This window comes from Phyllobates terribilis, unplaced genomic scaffold, assembly GCF_046119375.1.
Source record: "Phyllobates terribilis strain yellow unplaced genomic scaffold, ASM4611937v1 Scaffold_8__6_contigs__length_399053987, whole genome shotgun sequence".
NCBI classification, from domain to species: Eukaryota; Metazoa; Chordata; class Amphibia; order Anura; family Dendrobatidae; genus Phyllobates; species Phyllobates terribilis.
In genome coordinates, this window is record NW_027362768.1 from 176,409,456 (window position 1) to 176,425,305 (window position 15,850).

The following is a 15,850-nucleotide window of genomic DNA, read 5'->3' on the forward strand; positions in this document are numbered from 1 at the left end:
ACATGCAGTTAAATAAAAAAAATAATAAATGATTAAAAAAATGTATAAAAATAAATAATTGTTTAAAGGGAGGTCAATCAAATAAGTACAAAAAGTCGTCACAAGCGGCCGATCTCCAGCGCAGATAAAAATGATCACAGGACATCGGGCCTCTATCACTGGAGATCGGCCGCTTGTGATGACTTTCTATACTTGCTTATTTGCCATCTGGCAGCTTTGAGCACTTGGTGTTGCTCTGATGTAGTGGATCCCTGGATGTTTAGTTTTTTGCCTGTCTGATTTTATCATGTGTTTTTAACCCTCTTAGTGCTGATATGACAAAAGGTGTGATTTGTAGGTATGTGGAGTTGTAATTCATTGTAGTCCAGCCGTTTTTGGGGTTGTAACCTTATATTTGGTCTGGATGGTGTTTTTCATAAAATTACGATTTGTTACTTTGTATCATTGTAAAAAAAAAAAAAAAAAGAGTTGTGTCCCAGTTTCATTGATGAAACGTGAGAGATTCTGACGAGGGCTGCAAACTTTTTCTGCATGCCCTGGAAATTTACAGAGGACGGTCCTTATGACTTCCTTCAGCGCACGCAAAAAATGAATGCAGACCCCCTAAATAAATATATAGACCCTAGACCAGATCTTATCTTCTATATAGAAGCCAGACCAAACCCCTTCATGTATACAGACCAGCCCGTCCCTTCATATGTATACCGACCACAGACTAGCCAGTCCCTTCATGTATACAGACCATAGACCAGCCAGCCCCTTCATGTATACAGACCACAGACCAGCCAGTCCCTTCATGTATACAGACCCCAGACCAACCAGCCCCTTCATATGTATACAGACCACAGACCAGCCAGTCCCTTCATATGTATACAGACCACAGACCAGCCAGTCCCTTCATATGTATACAGACCACAGACCAGCCAGTCCCTTCATATCTATACAGACCACAGACCAGCCAGTCCCTTCATATCTATACAGACCACAGACCAGCCAGTCCCTTCATATGTATACAGACCACAGACCAGCCAGTCCCTTCATATGTATACAGACCCCAGACCAGCCCGTCCCTTCATGTATACAAACCCCGGACTAGCCAGCCCCTTCATGTATACAGACTCCAGACCGGTCGGCCCCTTAATGTATACAGACTCCAGACCGGTCGGCCCCTTCCTGTATACAGACTCCAGACCGGTCGGCCCCTTCCTGTATACAGACTCCAGACCGGTCGGCCCCTTCCTGTATACAGACTCCAGACCGGTCGGCCCCTTCCTGTATACAGACTCCAGACCGGTCGGCCCCTTCCTGTATACAGACTCCAGACCGGTCGGCCCCTTCCTGTATACAGACTCCAGACCGGTCGGCCCCTTCCTGTATACAGACTCCAGACCGGTCGGCCCCTTCCTGTATACAGACTCCAGACCGGTCGGCCCCTTCCTGTATACAGACTCCAGACCGGTCGGCCCCTTCCTGTATACAGACTCCAGACCGGTCGGCCCCTTCCTGTATACAGACTCCAGACCGGTCGGCCCCTTCCTGTATACAGACTCCAGACCGGTCGGCCCCTTCCTGTATACAGACTCCAGACCGGTCGGCCCCTTCCTGTATACAGACTCCAGACCGGTCGGCCCCTTCCTGTATACAGACTCCAGACCGGTCGGCCCCTTCCTGTATACAGACTCCAGACCGGTCGGCCCCTTCCTGTATACAGACTCCAGACCGGTCGGCCCCTTCCTGTATACAGACTCCAGACCGGTCGGCCCCTTCCTGTATACAGACTCCAGACCGGTCGGCCCCTTCCTGTATACAGACTCCAGACCGGTCGGCCCCTTCCTGTATACAGACTCCAGACCGGTCGGCCCCTTCCTGTATACAGACTCCAGACCGGTCGGCCCCTTCCTGTATACAGACTCCAGACCGGTCGGCCCCTTCCTGTATACAGACTCCAGACCGGTCGGCCCCTTCCTGTATACAGACTCCAGACCGGTCGGCCCCTTCCTGTATACAGACTCCAGACCGGTCGGCCCCTTCCTGTATACAGACTCCAGACCGGTCGGCCCCTTCCTGTATACAGACTCCAGACCGGTCGGCCCCTTCCTGTATACAGACTCCAGACCGGTCGGCCCCTTCCTGTATACAGACTCCAGACCGGTCGGCCCCTTCCTGTATACAGACTCCAGACCGGTCGGCCCCTTCCTGTATACAGACTCCAGACCGGTCGGCCCCTTCCTGTATACAGACTCCAGACCGGCCAGTCATTCAGACACCAGACTAGATTCTGGCTTAGAAACTTCAGACCAGCCAGCCCCTTCATATATATCAACTCTAGACCAGACCCCTCCTTATGTACAAACATGAGACCGGACCCACCCATATAGACACCAGACGTGACCCCATATTAGACCCCTTCAGGTATACAGACACCAAACGACACCTATTCACGTATATAGACCCCAAACCCACCCATATACAGACACCAGACCAGACCCTCTGATATACAAACTCATAGACTGTAAGCTTGCGAGCAGGGCCCTCACTCCTTTCGATATGAGATATGCTTATTCTGTATTGTCTGTATAAGTCCCCCCTAAAATTTGTAAAGTGCTGCGGAATATGTTGGCGCTATAAAAATAAAAACTATTATTATTATAATATACAGATACTGGATCCTCTCTTTATTTAGCATCTGATCATTTTTTTGAAATCTAAACATTCCGGAGCTGCGCTGATACATTGTAACGCACTGTAGTTGATGTGATTTAGCTCTGTACTGGGACACAACTTTTTTAGCCTCTGCGGTTTATTAACAGCAATCGGCGCTCTTGAACATGGTGACAAAACTAAACTTTTAACTATATTAAAAAGTTTTGGATCTTTTCATTACAAAGTTGGAAAACTCCTGCAGGGTTTCTTGGGCTAAATTTGATCCAAGTTTCTGTAACTTTTCCCTCCTGTTCCATCTCACACCTGCGTTCTGTGTGTTTCAGGTCTAATCATGACCGTCAGCAAGCCGTGTTATTTTGGGAACCTTCTCCTGGGAATCGTGGGCGTAGATGTGAACCTCGCTTACATCCTCGAGGACGTTACCTACTACCAGGACTCCCTGGCCTCGTACACGTTTCTCATAGATAACAAAGGTATCTTTGTGATCCTGCGGGCAGGATGTGCTGCACCGCATACCAGCGAGGTGTTGTAACCCCTTACGTGGCTCCGCGTTGTGCTTCTTTTTCCAGGGCTTGCGTCCCCCTGTAACAATAAACACTGCAGAGAATGGCGGGCTATCCTGAAGTAGCCTCACAAAACTGCAAAGTTTGGCCATTGAACAGATAAATACTAAGTGTCTGTGCGAAAAAAAGGAGAAAAAAAAATGACGAGAGATCAAATAGCAGTTGGACCAACCTGCAAGATAAACAAGTGGGGAGCTGCGGTGCCAAGGAGTTTGGCACGTTAAATCGGCTTTTACAACCTTGGCTGAGAGTACAGTCAGTCGGGGCTGGGAGCGGCACAGGAACATGTGCTTGTTTTACGCACTCCAATCTAAGACCACTTTACAGCTGTCAGGCCTTGCTGATTTTGTTAAAGGATCATTTGCAGCAACAGGTCAACTTAAAATTTGGTTAAGAAAAAAAAAATGCAACATTACACAAAGTGGTTCAATTTTCCTGCGGCGCCATCTCTGGAGAAATGCATTATTGCACTGTTGACGCTATCGGGCTGATTGGTGTAATGCATGGACGCACTGGGTGCTCCGGAGAAGGAGACGCTCTTTGTGGTCGCCAGGTTCATCCGATCTTTGAACTCTCCTTTAACCCTTTTCTGACATTTGTTGTACATTTATGGCAGATGTGTGCACATAATATACAGAGCGGGTTCCTAAGCGGAGTCTGCACCATGGAGCACGGGTGCTGGCTGTGTTATACAGCTGGCGCCTGAGCGTCATTGCTGTAGATCAGAGCTACAATTTATCCTCTTAGATTCCGCAGTCAAGCGTAGGAGCAGCATCTGTGTATGTTCACACGTTGCGTTTTTGCTGCTTTTTTTTTCCTGCAGCAAAATCTGCTCTCTTGGCAGTGAAGAATCTGCCTCAAAAAAGCAGGTTTTCTTGAGTTATTGCTGCGTTTTTTTGAGCGGTTTTGTCAGTGTACATTTGTCTCTTGTGCATGCTGATAAAGTTTAGTGCAAAAAAAAAAAGTAACCTAATTCAACTTCCTCAGGTTTTGGCACCAAAAACGTAGCAAAGCCGGATACCTGCGGGTTTTTTTTTACAGTGTTTTTTTCAGCTTTTTTTTTCACTACCTATTGCTTTCAATGGGTGAAAAATGCTGAAAGTGACATGTTGCATTTTGTAAAAACCCAAGGTATTTCACAAAATACTGAGGACAAAAAAACCAAGCTGTGTGCATGAGATTTCTGAAAGCTCATAGACTTTGCTGGTACTGTAAAACGCAGGTAATAATTTGTATAAAAAAAGCCGAAATAATGCAATGTGTGAACATAGCCCAAGGCAGCAAGAATGCAGCAATAACTCAGGAAAAGTTGTTTTTTGAGGCAGATTTTAAGCTGCCAAGGTTTTGCAGCAGAAAAAAAAAACCGCAGCAAAAACGCAACGTGTGAACAGAGCCTAAAAAGTTATAAAAGGGGGTAAGTGGGGGAGTTGCTTCCAACATTCATCTGACCTTCTCAAAAATGTAAAAGTTGAAATCATCCCCTTTCTCCTGAAATGCAAATCTAAAAAAAACCTATTTGGTATTCCTGCATGTATAATTGTGCGACCTGATAAATTATAAAAACATTTATAGTGAATGGCGCAATAGAGAAAATAATAGCTGGTTTCTTTTTTGTCCCTTAACCAAAGAGGAAAAAAATGGAATCAACAGAAATCAGAAAGTTGTACGGACCCTAAAATAATAACGATAAAAACTACAGCAAATAGCAAGTCATCAATCAACTCTGGTGAATGACATATAAAAAAAATATCAGAACGCAGCAAATGAAACCATTTTTTTTTTTATTTTAATAAAAACTATTACTGAAAGGAGATAAATTTGATATCGCCACAACCGGACTGACCCATAGAACAGGTTTGCCAGATAATTTTACCACAAACTGAAAAGTTGTTCAATGCCCCAAAAAGTGGTGGATTTTCTTTTCTTTCTTCAATTTCAACCCTGCTTGGATTATATTATATGATAAAATGAACGGTGTCATACAAAACTAAAATTCATTGTCCAAAAAAAAAAAAAAACAAACCTCGTATGGTTATGTGGCAACAACAAGACATTATGGCTTTTGGAAGAAGGAGAGAAAAAAAAAAACTGAACAAATTGAGGGGTTAAATTTGCAAAAATGATGTAAAATAGTGCGGCCGTGGCCTTATTTTCTATCAGTATTTGGTCAGTATTTTTTCTCAGGAGTGGGAGCCAAAACCAGGAGTGGGTGATAAATGTAGAATTGGTGACTTGTTTCTATTAGACCTTTTCTCTGATTGTTCCTCACCTGGTTTTGGCTCCCACTCCTGAGAAAAAATACTGACCGAATACTGATAGTGGGGCCGTGGCCTAAGAATATATTACACTTACACAAGCATGTGTTAAAAATATATGCGCGGTGGCTCAGTGGTTAGCACTGTTGCTTTGCAGCTCCGGGGTCCTGAGTTCAAATCCCCCAAAGACGACATCTGCAAGGAGTTTGTGTGTTCTTTCCGTGGGTTTCCTCCCACACTCCAAAGACATACTTTACTTGATTTTTTTTTATTTTTTTTTTCAAGGTTACACATTGATGCATCCCTCGCTGACTCGACCGTATCTGCTGGTAGAGCCTCCCTTGCACACCGATATTATACATTACGAGAACATACCCAAATTCTCATTGGTTCGGCAGAATATCCTCAGGTAAATGACATTTTAATCTCTTTGGTAAGATGATCTCCCTATTTAAGTGCATGTTAGCTGGATGATCGTCTGTCCACTATCTCTCCCCATACATTGCTGCTCAGTTCAGGCGAGCGTTCATGTGTCTTTAATAGCGAGAATGGGAAAACAGGCGTGAATGAGCTGTACAAATTTTATTGCATTACGTTCAAAACACTTTTTTTTAAAGAGAGTAACTTGAATTTTATATGGCAAAAACGTGTCAAAGGCAAATATGACCAATCTCTTCCATTACGACCCTGCAAACTGGAAGAGTTTAACATGTCCCTGAGGCCGCTTTGATGGTGAAGGGTGAGAAATTCACCATATGTCCGTGTCATGTAGAGACTGAACGAGAGTCCATAAACTCCCAGGTCTGAAGTCTCTGAAATCCCCACAGAATGTTCAACTGAAGCTCTTTATGTTCTTATCTGGTCGGCATCATAGAAATGTCTCACATACTGAAAATGCGTGATGCTTAAAGGATAAATCGAGCCAAAAGTGATCTGAAATCCTTAATAGTGCAGTGAATATTCCTGAGTTATAGCAGAAAACTAGGGAGCAGAATACAGCGCAATAGGGTCTTATCCGGTAAAAAATTAAGTATTTAAAAAAAGTTTATGCTAACTTGGTCTGCTTGTGTTCACACAACATTTTTGTGACATAAAAATCCAGATGCTGCATGTCCCAAGGGTTCCTTAGTCAGAAGAAATCACGGGAAGGGAAATTATGGATGATCCACGCTGCTGGTAACCGAAAATGGCAGATCCAGGTCCACACAAGTGGTTTTGCAGTTCTTTATTTGGTCAATGCATTTCAAAGTGCTACACACTTCATCAGGACAAAAAAACAACCTGTCCATTGGTCCAATTTTGATTGCCAGCAGCATGAATCATCCACAATTTCCCTTTCTATGAGTTACAAAGGAGACATTTAAAAAAAAAAAAAAAAAGTGCAAGAATATAACTACTATAATACTGCCCCCTATGTACAAGAATATAACTACTATAATACTGCCCCCTATGTACAGGAATATAACTACTATAATACTGCCCGTATGTACAAGAATATAACTACTATAATACTGCCCCTATGTAAAAGAATATAACTACTATAATACTGCCCCCTATGTACAAGAATATAACTACTATAATACTGGTCCTATGTAAAAGAATATAACTACTATAATACTGCTCATATGTACAAGAATATAACTACTATAATACTGCTCCTATGTACAAGAATATAACTACTATAATACTGCCCCCATGTACAAGAATATAACTACTATAATACTGCCCCTATGTAAAAGAATATAACTACTATAATACTGCTCCTATGTACAAGAATATAACTACTATAATACTGCCCCCTATGTACAAGAATATAACTACTATAATACTGGTCCTATGTAAAAGAATATAACTACTATAATACTGCTCCTATGTACAAGAATATAACTACTATAATACTGCCCCCTATGTACAAGAATATAACTACTATAATACTGCTCCCTATGTACAAGAATATAACTACTATAATACTGCCCCCTATGTACAAGAATATAACTACTATAATACTGCCCCCTATGTACAAGAATATAACTACTATAATACTGCCCCCTATGTACAAGAATATAACTACTATAATACTGCTCCCTATGTACAAGAATATAACTACTATAATACTGCCCCTATGTACAAGAATATAACTACTATAATACTGCTCCCTATGCACAAGAGTATAACTACTATAATACTGCCTGTATGTACAGGAATATAACTACTATAATACTGCCCGTATGTACAGGAATATAACTACTATAATACTGCTCCCTATGTACAAGAATATAACTACTATAATACTGCCCCCTATGTACAAGAGTATAACTACTGTAATACTGCCGCCTATGTACAAGAATATAACTACTATAATACTGCCGCCTATGTACAAGAATATAACTACTATAATACTGCCCGTATGTACAGGAATATAACTACTATAATACTACCCCTATGTACAAGAATATAACTACTATAATACTGCCTGTATGTACAGGAATATAACTACTATAATACTGCCCGTATGTACAGGAATATAACTACTATAATACTGCTCCTATGTACAAGAATATAACTACTATAATACTGCCGCCTATGTACAAGAATATAACTACTATAATACTGCCCCTATGTACAAGAATATAACTACTATAATACTGCCGCCTATGTACAAGAATATAACTACTATAATACTGCCCCTATGTACAAGAATATAACTACTATAATACTGCCCGTATGTACAAGAATATAACTACTATAATACTGCTCCTATGTACAGGAATATGACTACTATAATACTGCTCCTATGTACAAGAATATAACTACTATAATACTGCTCCTATGTACAAGAATATAACTACTATAATATTGCTCCTATGTACAAGAATATAACTACTATAATACTGCCCCCTATGTACAAGAATATAACTACTATAATACTACTCCTATGTACAAGAATATAACAACTATAATACTGCCCCCTATGTACAAGAATATAGCTACTATAACACTGCCCCTATGTACAAGAATATAACTACTATAATACTGCTCCTATGTACAGGAATATGACTACTATAATACTGCTCCTATGTACAAGAATATAACTACTATAATACTGCTCCTATGTACAAGAATATAACTACTATAATATTGCTCCTATGTACAAGAATATAACTACTATAATACTGCCCCCTATGTACAAGAATATAACTACTATAATACTACTCCTATGTACAATAATATAACTACTATAATACTGCCCCCTATGTACAAGAATATAGCTACTATAACACTGCCCCTATGTACAAGAATATAACTACTATAATACTGCTCCTATGTACAAGAATATAACTACTATAATACTGCCCCCATGTACAAGAATATAACTACTATAATACTACTCCTATGTACAAGAATATAACTACTATAATACTACTCCTATGTACAAGAATATAACTACTATAATACTGCCCCCTATGTACAAGAATATAGCTACTATAACACTGCCCCTATGTACAAGAATATAACTACTATAATACTGCTCCTATGCACAAGAATATAACTACTATAATACTGCTCCCTATGTACAAGAATATAACTACTATAATACTGCTCCCTATGTACAAGAATATAACTACTATAATACTGCTCCTATGTACAAGAATATAACTACTATAATACTGCCCCCTATGTACAAGAATATAACTACTATAATACTGCTCCCCATGTACAAGAATATAACTACTATAATACTGCCCCCTGTGTACAAGAATATAACTACTGTAATACTGCTCCTATGTACAAGAATATAACTATTATAATACTGCTCCCTATGTACAAGAATATAACTACTATAATACTGCCCCCTATGTACAAGAATATAACTACTATAATACTGCTCCTATGTACAAGAATATAACTACTATAATACTGCCCCCTATGTGCAAGAATATAACTACTATAATACTGCTCCCTATGTACAAGAATATAACTACTATAATACTGCTCCCTATGTACAAGAATATAACTACTATAACACTGCTCCTATGCACAAGAATATAACTACTATAATACTGCTCCTATGCACAAGAATATAACTACTATAATACTGCCCCCTATGTACAAGAATATAACTACTATAATACTGCTCCTATGTACAAGAATATAACTACTATAATACTACCCCTATGTGCTAGAATATAACTACTATAATACTGCCCCCTATGTACAAGAATATAACTACTATAATACTGCTCCTATGTACAAGAATATAACTACTATAATACTGCTCCCTATGTACAAGAATATAACTACTATAATACTGCCCCCTATGTACAAGAATATAACTACTATAATACTGCTCCTATGTACAAGAATATAACTACTATAATACTGCCCCCTATGTGCAAGAATATAACTACTATAATACTGCTCCCTATGTACAAGAATATAACTACTATAATACTGCTCCCTATGTACAAGAATATAACTACTATAATACTGCCCCCTGTGTACAAGAATATAACTACTGTAATACTGCTCCTATGTACAAGAATATAACTATTATAATACTGCTCCCTATGTACAAGAATATAACTACTATAATACTGCCCCCTATGTACAAGAATATAACTACTATAATACTGCCCCCTATGTACAAGAATATAACTACTATAATACTGCTCCCTATATACAAGAATATAACTACTATAATACTGCCCCTATGTACAAGAATATAACAACTATAATACTGCCCCCTATATACAAGAATATAACTACTATAATACTGCTCCCTATGTACAAGAATATAACTACTATAATACTGCTCCCTATATACAAGAATATAACTACTATAATACTGCTCCCTATATACAAGAATATAACTACTATAATACTGCTCCCTATGTACAAGAATATAACTACTATAATACTGCCCCCTATATACAAGAATATAACTACTATAATACTGCTCCCTATATACAAGAATATAACTACTATAATACTGCCCCCTATATACAAGAATATAACTACTATAATACTGCCCCCTATATACAAGAATATAACTACTATAATACTGCTCCCTATATACAAGAATATAACTACTATAATACTGCTCCCTATATACAAGAATATAACTACTATAATACTGCCCCCTATATACAAGAATATAACTACTATAATACTGCTCCCTATGTACAAGAATATAACTACTATAATACTGCTCCCTATATACAAGAATATAACTACTATAATACTGCTCCCTATATACAAGAATATAACTACTATAATACTGCCCCCTGTGTACAAGAATATAACTACTGTAATACTGCTCCTATGTACAAGAATATAACTACTATAATACTGCTCCTATGTACAAGAATATAACTACTATAATACTGCTCCCTATATACAAGAATATAACTACTATAATACTGCCCCCTATGTACAAGAATATAACTACTATAATACTGCTCCCTATGTACAAGAATATAACTACTATAATACTGCCCCTGTGTACAAGAATATAACTACTATAATACTGCCCCCTGTGTACAAGAATATAACTACTGTAATACTGCTCCTATGTACAAGAATATAACTATTATAATACTGCTCCCTATGTACAAGAATATAACTACTATAATACTGCTCCCTATGTACAAGAATATAACTACTATAATACTGCCCCCTATATACAAGAATATAACTACTATAATACTGCTCCCTATATACAAGAATATAACTACTATAATACTGCCCCCTATATACAAGAATATAACTACTATAATACTGCTCCCTATATACAAGAATATAACTACTATAATACTGCTCCCTATGTACAAGAATATAACTACTATAATACTGCTCCCTATATACAAGAATATAACTACTATAATACTGCCCCCTATATACAAGAATATAACTACTATAATACTGCTCCCTATGTACAAGAATATAACTACTATAATACTGCTCCCTATATACAAGAATATAACTACTATAATACTGCTCCCTATATACAAGAATATAACTACTATAATACTGCCCCCTGTGTACAAGAATATAACTACTGTAATACTGCTCCTATGTACAAGAATATAACTACTATAATACTGCTCCTATGTACAAGAATATAACTACTATAATACTGCTCCCTATGTACAAGAATATAACTACTATAATACTGCCCCCTATGTACAAGAATATAACTACTATAATACTGCTCCCTATGTACAAGAATATAACTACTATAATACTACCCCCTGTGTACAAGAATATAACTACTGTAATACTGCTCCTATGTACAAGAATATAACTATTATAATACTGCTCCCTATGTACAAGAATATAACTACTATAATACTGCTCCCTATGTACAAGAATATAACTACTATAATACTGCTCCCTATATACAAGAATATAACTACTATAATACTGCTCCCTATATACTGGAATATAACTACTATAATACTGCTCCCTATGTACAAGAATATAACTACAATAATACTGCCCCCTATGTACAAGAATATAACTACTATAATACTGCCCCCTGTGTACAAGAATATAACTACTGTAATACTGCTCCTATGTACAAGAATATAACTATTATAATACTGCTCCTATGTACAAGAATATAACTATTATAATACTGCTCCCTATGTACAAGAATATAACTACTATAATACTGCTCCCTATGTACAAGAATATAACTACTATAATACTGCCCCCTATGTACAAGAATATAACTACTATAATACTGCCCCCTGTGTACAAGAATATAACTATTATAATACTGCTCCTATGTACAAGAATATAACTACTATAATACTGCTCCCTATGTACAAGAATATAACTACTATAATACTGCTCCCTATATACAAGAATATAACTACTATAATACTGCTCCCTATATACAAGAATATAACTACTATAATACTGCTCCCTATGTACAAGAATATAACTACTATAATACTGCCCCCTATGTACAAGAATATAACTACTATAATACTGCCCCCTATGTACAAGAATATAACTACTATAATACTGCTCCCTATATACAAGAATATAACTACTATAATACTGCTCCTATGTACAAGACTATAACTACTATAATAGTGCCCCTATGTACAAGAATATAACTACTATAATACTGCTCCCTATGTACAAGAATATAACTACTATAATACTGCTCCCTATGTACAAGAATATAACTACTATAATACTGCCCCCTATGTACAAGAATATAACTACTGTAATACTGCTCCTATGTACAAGAATATAACTATTATAATACTGCTCCCTATGTACAAGAATATAACTACTATAATACTGCTCCTATGTACAAGAATATAACTACTATAATACTGCTCCCTATGTACAAGAATATAACTACTATAATACTGCCTCCTATGTACAAGAATATAACTACTATAATACTGCCCCCTATGTACAAGAATATAACTACTGTAATACTGCTCCTATGTACAAGAATATAACTATTATAATACTGCTCCCTATGTACAAGAATATAACTACTATAATACTGCTCCTATGTACAAGAATATAACTACTATAATACTGCTCCCTATGTACAAGAATATAACTACTATAATACTGCTCCTATGTACAAGAATATAACTACTATAATACTGCCCCCTATGTACAAGAATATAACTACTATAATACTGCTCCCTATGTACAAGAATATAACTACTATAATACTGCCCCCTATGCACAAAAATATAACTACTATAATACTGCCCCCTATGTACAAGAATATAACTACTATAATACTGCCCCCTATGTACAAGAATATAACTACTATAATACTGCCCCCTGTGTACAAGAATATAACTACTATAATACTGCCCCTATGTACAAGAATATAACTACTATAATACTGCTCCACTGGACATGTTGCAGAATATTTTGTATGTCTGGGGTTTCCATTTCAAACTCTCCCTCCACTTCTGTGATGAATGTGTATGATGTGTTTCTGGTGTGAGTCTGGTTTCCATTCCTTGTTCGTGTGTTGCCGTGCCTGGAGTAGGCCGGTGCCGGCCGCTCTGTGATCTGTATACACCCTGTCACTGATTTGCTGCAGTTTTGCTGACAGATGATGACAAGTCTCTGATCGTTGAGTTGATGTTGTTCGGTCTCTGTCAGAGCGGACTCTTAAATTTAGTTTGCACAAGACGATCAGTGTCTGCTTCCTCCACAGCCTCCCCCTGGGCAGTCAGATTATTACGGTGCCTGTGAATTCCTCCCTGTCTTGGCACGTCAACAAGCTGCGAGACCCTGGGAAGGAGGCATACAATGTCAGCTATGCCTGGAAAATGGTAAGACCCTGCTAACTGCCTGCATTGTAATCCCCTCTATTGTAATAAATGCATGTGGCAGAGTCACTGTGATATGCAAGCCAGACTTTCCCACATAAAAATATTCATTCTTCTAATGTGTCCCAAATATTAAATAAAAAACCCCATGTTGCTGTCACTACCTGCACGTTATACCGTACACGTATGCAGAATCCAATTGTGAACCTCTCCAGAAATGTATATTTACAACATGTGATCATTTATATCCTATAAATTCGGCATCTTTAGATCACCAGTTTATGCATTAAAGTGATATATAAAAAGTTTGCAAATGCATAACATTACATATCCTGTACTGACCCTAAGTTACCTCCTGTATTATACTCCAGAGCTGCACTCACTATTCTGCTGGTGCTGTCACTGTGTACATACATTACTGACCCTAAGTTACCTCCTGTATTATACTCCAGAGCTGCACTCACTATTCTGCTGGTGCAGTCACTGTGTACATACATTACATAACTGATCCTGTACTGATCCTGAGTTATATCCTGTATTATACTCCAGAGCTGCACTCACTATTCTGCTGGTGCAGTCACTGTGTACATACATTACATTACTTATCCTGTACTGATCCTGAGTTACATCCTGTATTATACTCTAGAGCTGCACTCACTATTCTGCTTGTGCAGTCACTGTGTACATACATTACATATCCTGTACTGTATTATACTCCAGAGCTGCGCTCACATGACCATACAATGACTGGAGTGAATATAACACCAGTGTATCTTCTGCAGACACTGAACAAGCAGGGATTGTTTGTGGATCTTAGTTCGGGGAGCCCATTGATGCAATAACGATGTGATCATTTCCCTGCAGGTCCAGGACACCTCCTTTATCTTGGGTATTGTAGTGATACAGCCAGAAATCCCCGTCAAACATTTGAAGAACCTGAACACCGTCCCCAGCAGTAAGCTCCTGTACCACCGCCTGGATTTGCTGGGACAGCCCTCCGCCTGCCTTCACTTCAAGCAGCTGGCGACACTAGGTAACGTGGATGATTGCAGCCGTAGTCCGTTCCCTCCGTCCGTACGACGTGTCCCACCCTCTACTTATCTGCTGATTTATCTCTGCAGAGAGTCCTACGGTCATGCTGGCCGCCGGAAGTTTCTCTTCTCCTTACGAGCACCTGAGTCAGCCGGAGACGAAGCGTATGGTGGAGCACTACACGGCGTATCTCAGCGATAATACCCGGCTTATAGCAAACCCAGGCCTAAAGGTTGGTGCAGGAACGTAATTATGTGACCACATTCAGTATGGTGTGAGCCGTAGTGGCCGGAACGGTCTCGCATCCTATGTTATACCAGCATCGTGTGCTCATGCTTTTGGTTATGGCGCCACCTATGGGCTCTTTCTGATCAGAAGTGGGATCATTTGAGGATCTATAGTTCCATTCCACAGGCTGGTAAATTTAAAAGGGCTTTCCGCTTCCCTATTTATTTCAACAGTCTGGCGCCACCTAGTGTTCAGAGTGTATATGCACATCTACCTTATAAGTGGTCGCACATGCTCAATCACTTTCCCAACAGCGACGTCTCTGCATAGTGATCCTCTGTGTACTGAAGGGAAGCCAATAAAATGGCTCTCTGCCTTCTCATCGGGCAAGTAGCAGACCTTCCGCAGCAGTACTAGACTGCTCTACAGGGAAAGTGAAATTGTTTGCTGCCAGAGGGGGAAGTAGACTGATTCTACTTCAGGGGTCTGCAGGGAGCCAATAGAAATGGCTTTCTGCCTGCTCGTCAGGGAAGTAGCATACCTTCTGCAGTACTACACTGCTCTACAGGGAAAGTGAGATTGTTAGCTGCCAGAGGGGGAAGTAGACTGATTCTGTCTAGTGCAGCCTCAGCCCTGTTTTTTTCATGTGATCCCCAGCCATGAACGTGAATATTTAAAAAAAAAAAAGTTTTCACATTTTTTAATTGCTTTTCTATTCATTTCTTCTGGTCGATCTCCTTAAAAGTTTTTATTTTTTTTTTTATTTTCAGTAGAAATATAAGGT

The 15,850-nt window shown here is 38.9% G+C and overlaps 1 protein-coding gene and 1 long non-coding RNA gene across 5 annotated transcripts in view; one reads left to right on the forward strand and one right to left on the reverse strand.

The window, feature by feature from the left end:
* The window catches only part of LOC141157047 (uncharacterized), a 168,387-nt gene that overhangs the window by 122,818 nt on the left and 29,719 nt on the right, over positions 1-15,850 (reverse strand). The gene's annotated exons all lie outside the window — the stretch shown is intronic.
* The window catches only part of CACHD1 (cache domain containing 1), a 148,906-nt gene that overhangs the window by 115,079 nt on the left and 17,977 nt on the right, over positions 1-15,850 (forward strand). The window contains exons 10-14 of the mRNA XM_073643817.1: positions 2,988-3,137; positions 5,768-5,891; positions 13,692-13,809; positions 14,671-14,839; positions 14,928-15,070. Coding sequence (XP_073499918.1) covers positions 2,988-3,137; positions 5,768-5,891; positions 13,692-13,809; positions 14,671-14,839; positions 14,928-15,070 — 704 coding nt within the window. The remainder of the gene's footprint in view (positions 1-2,987; positions 3,138-5,767; positions 5,892-13,691; positions 13,810-14,670; positions 14,840-14,927; positions 15,071-15,850) is intronic.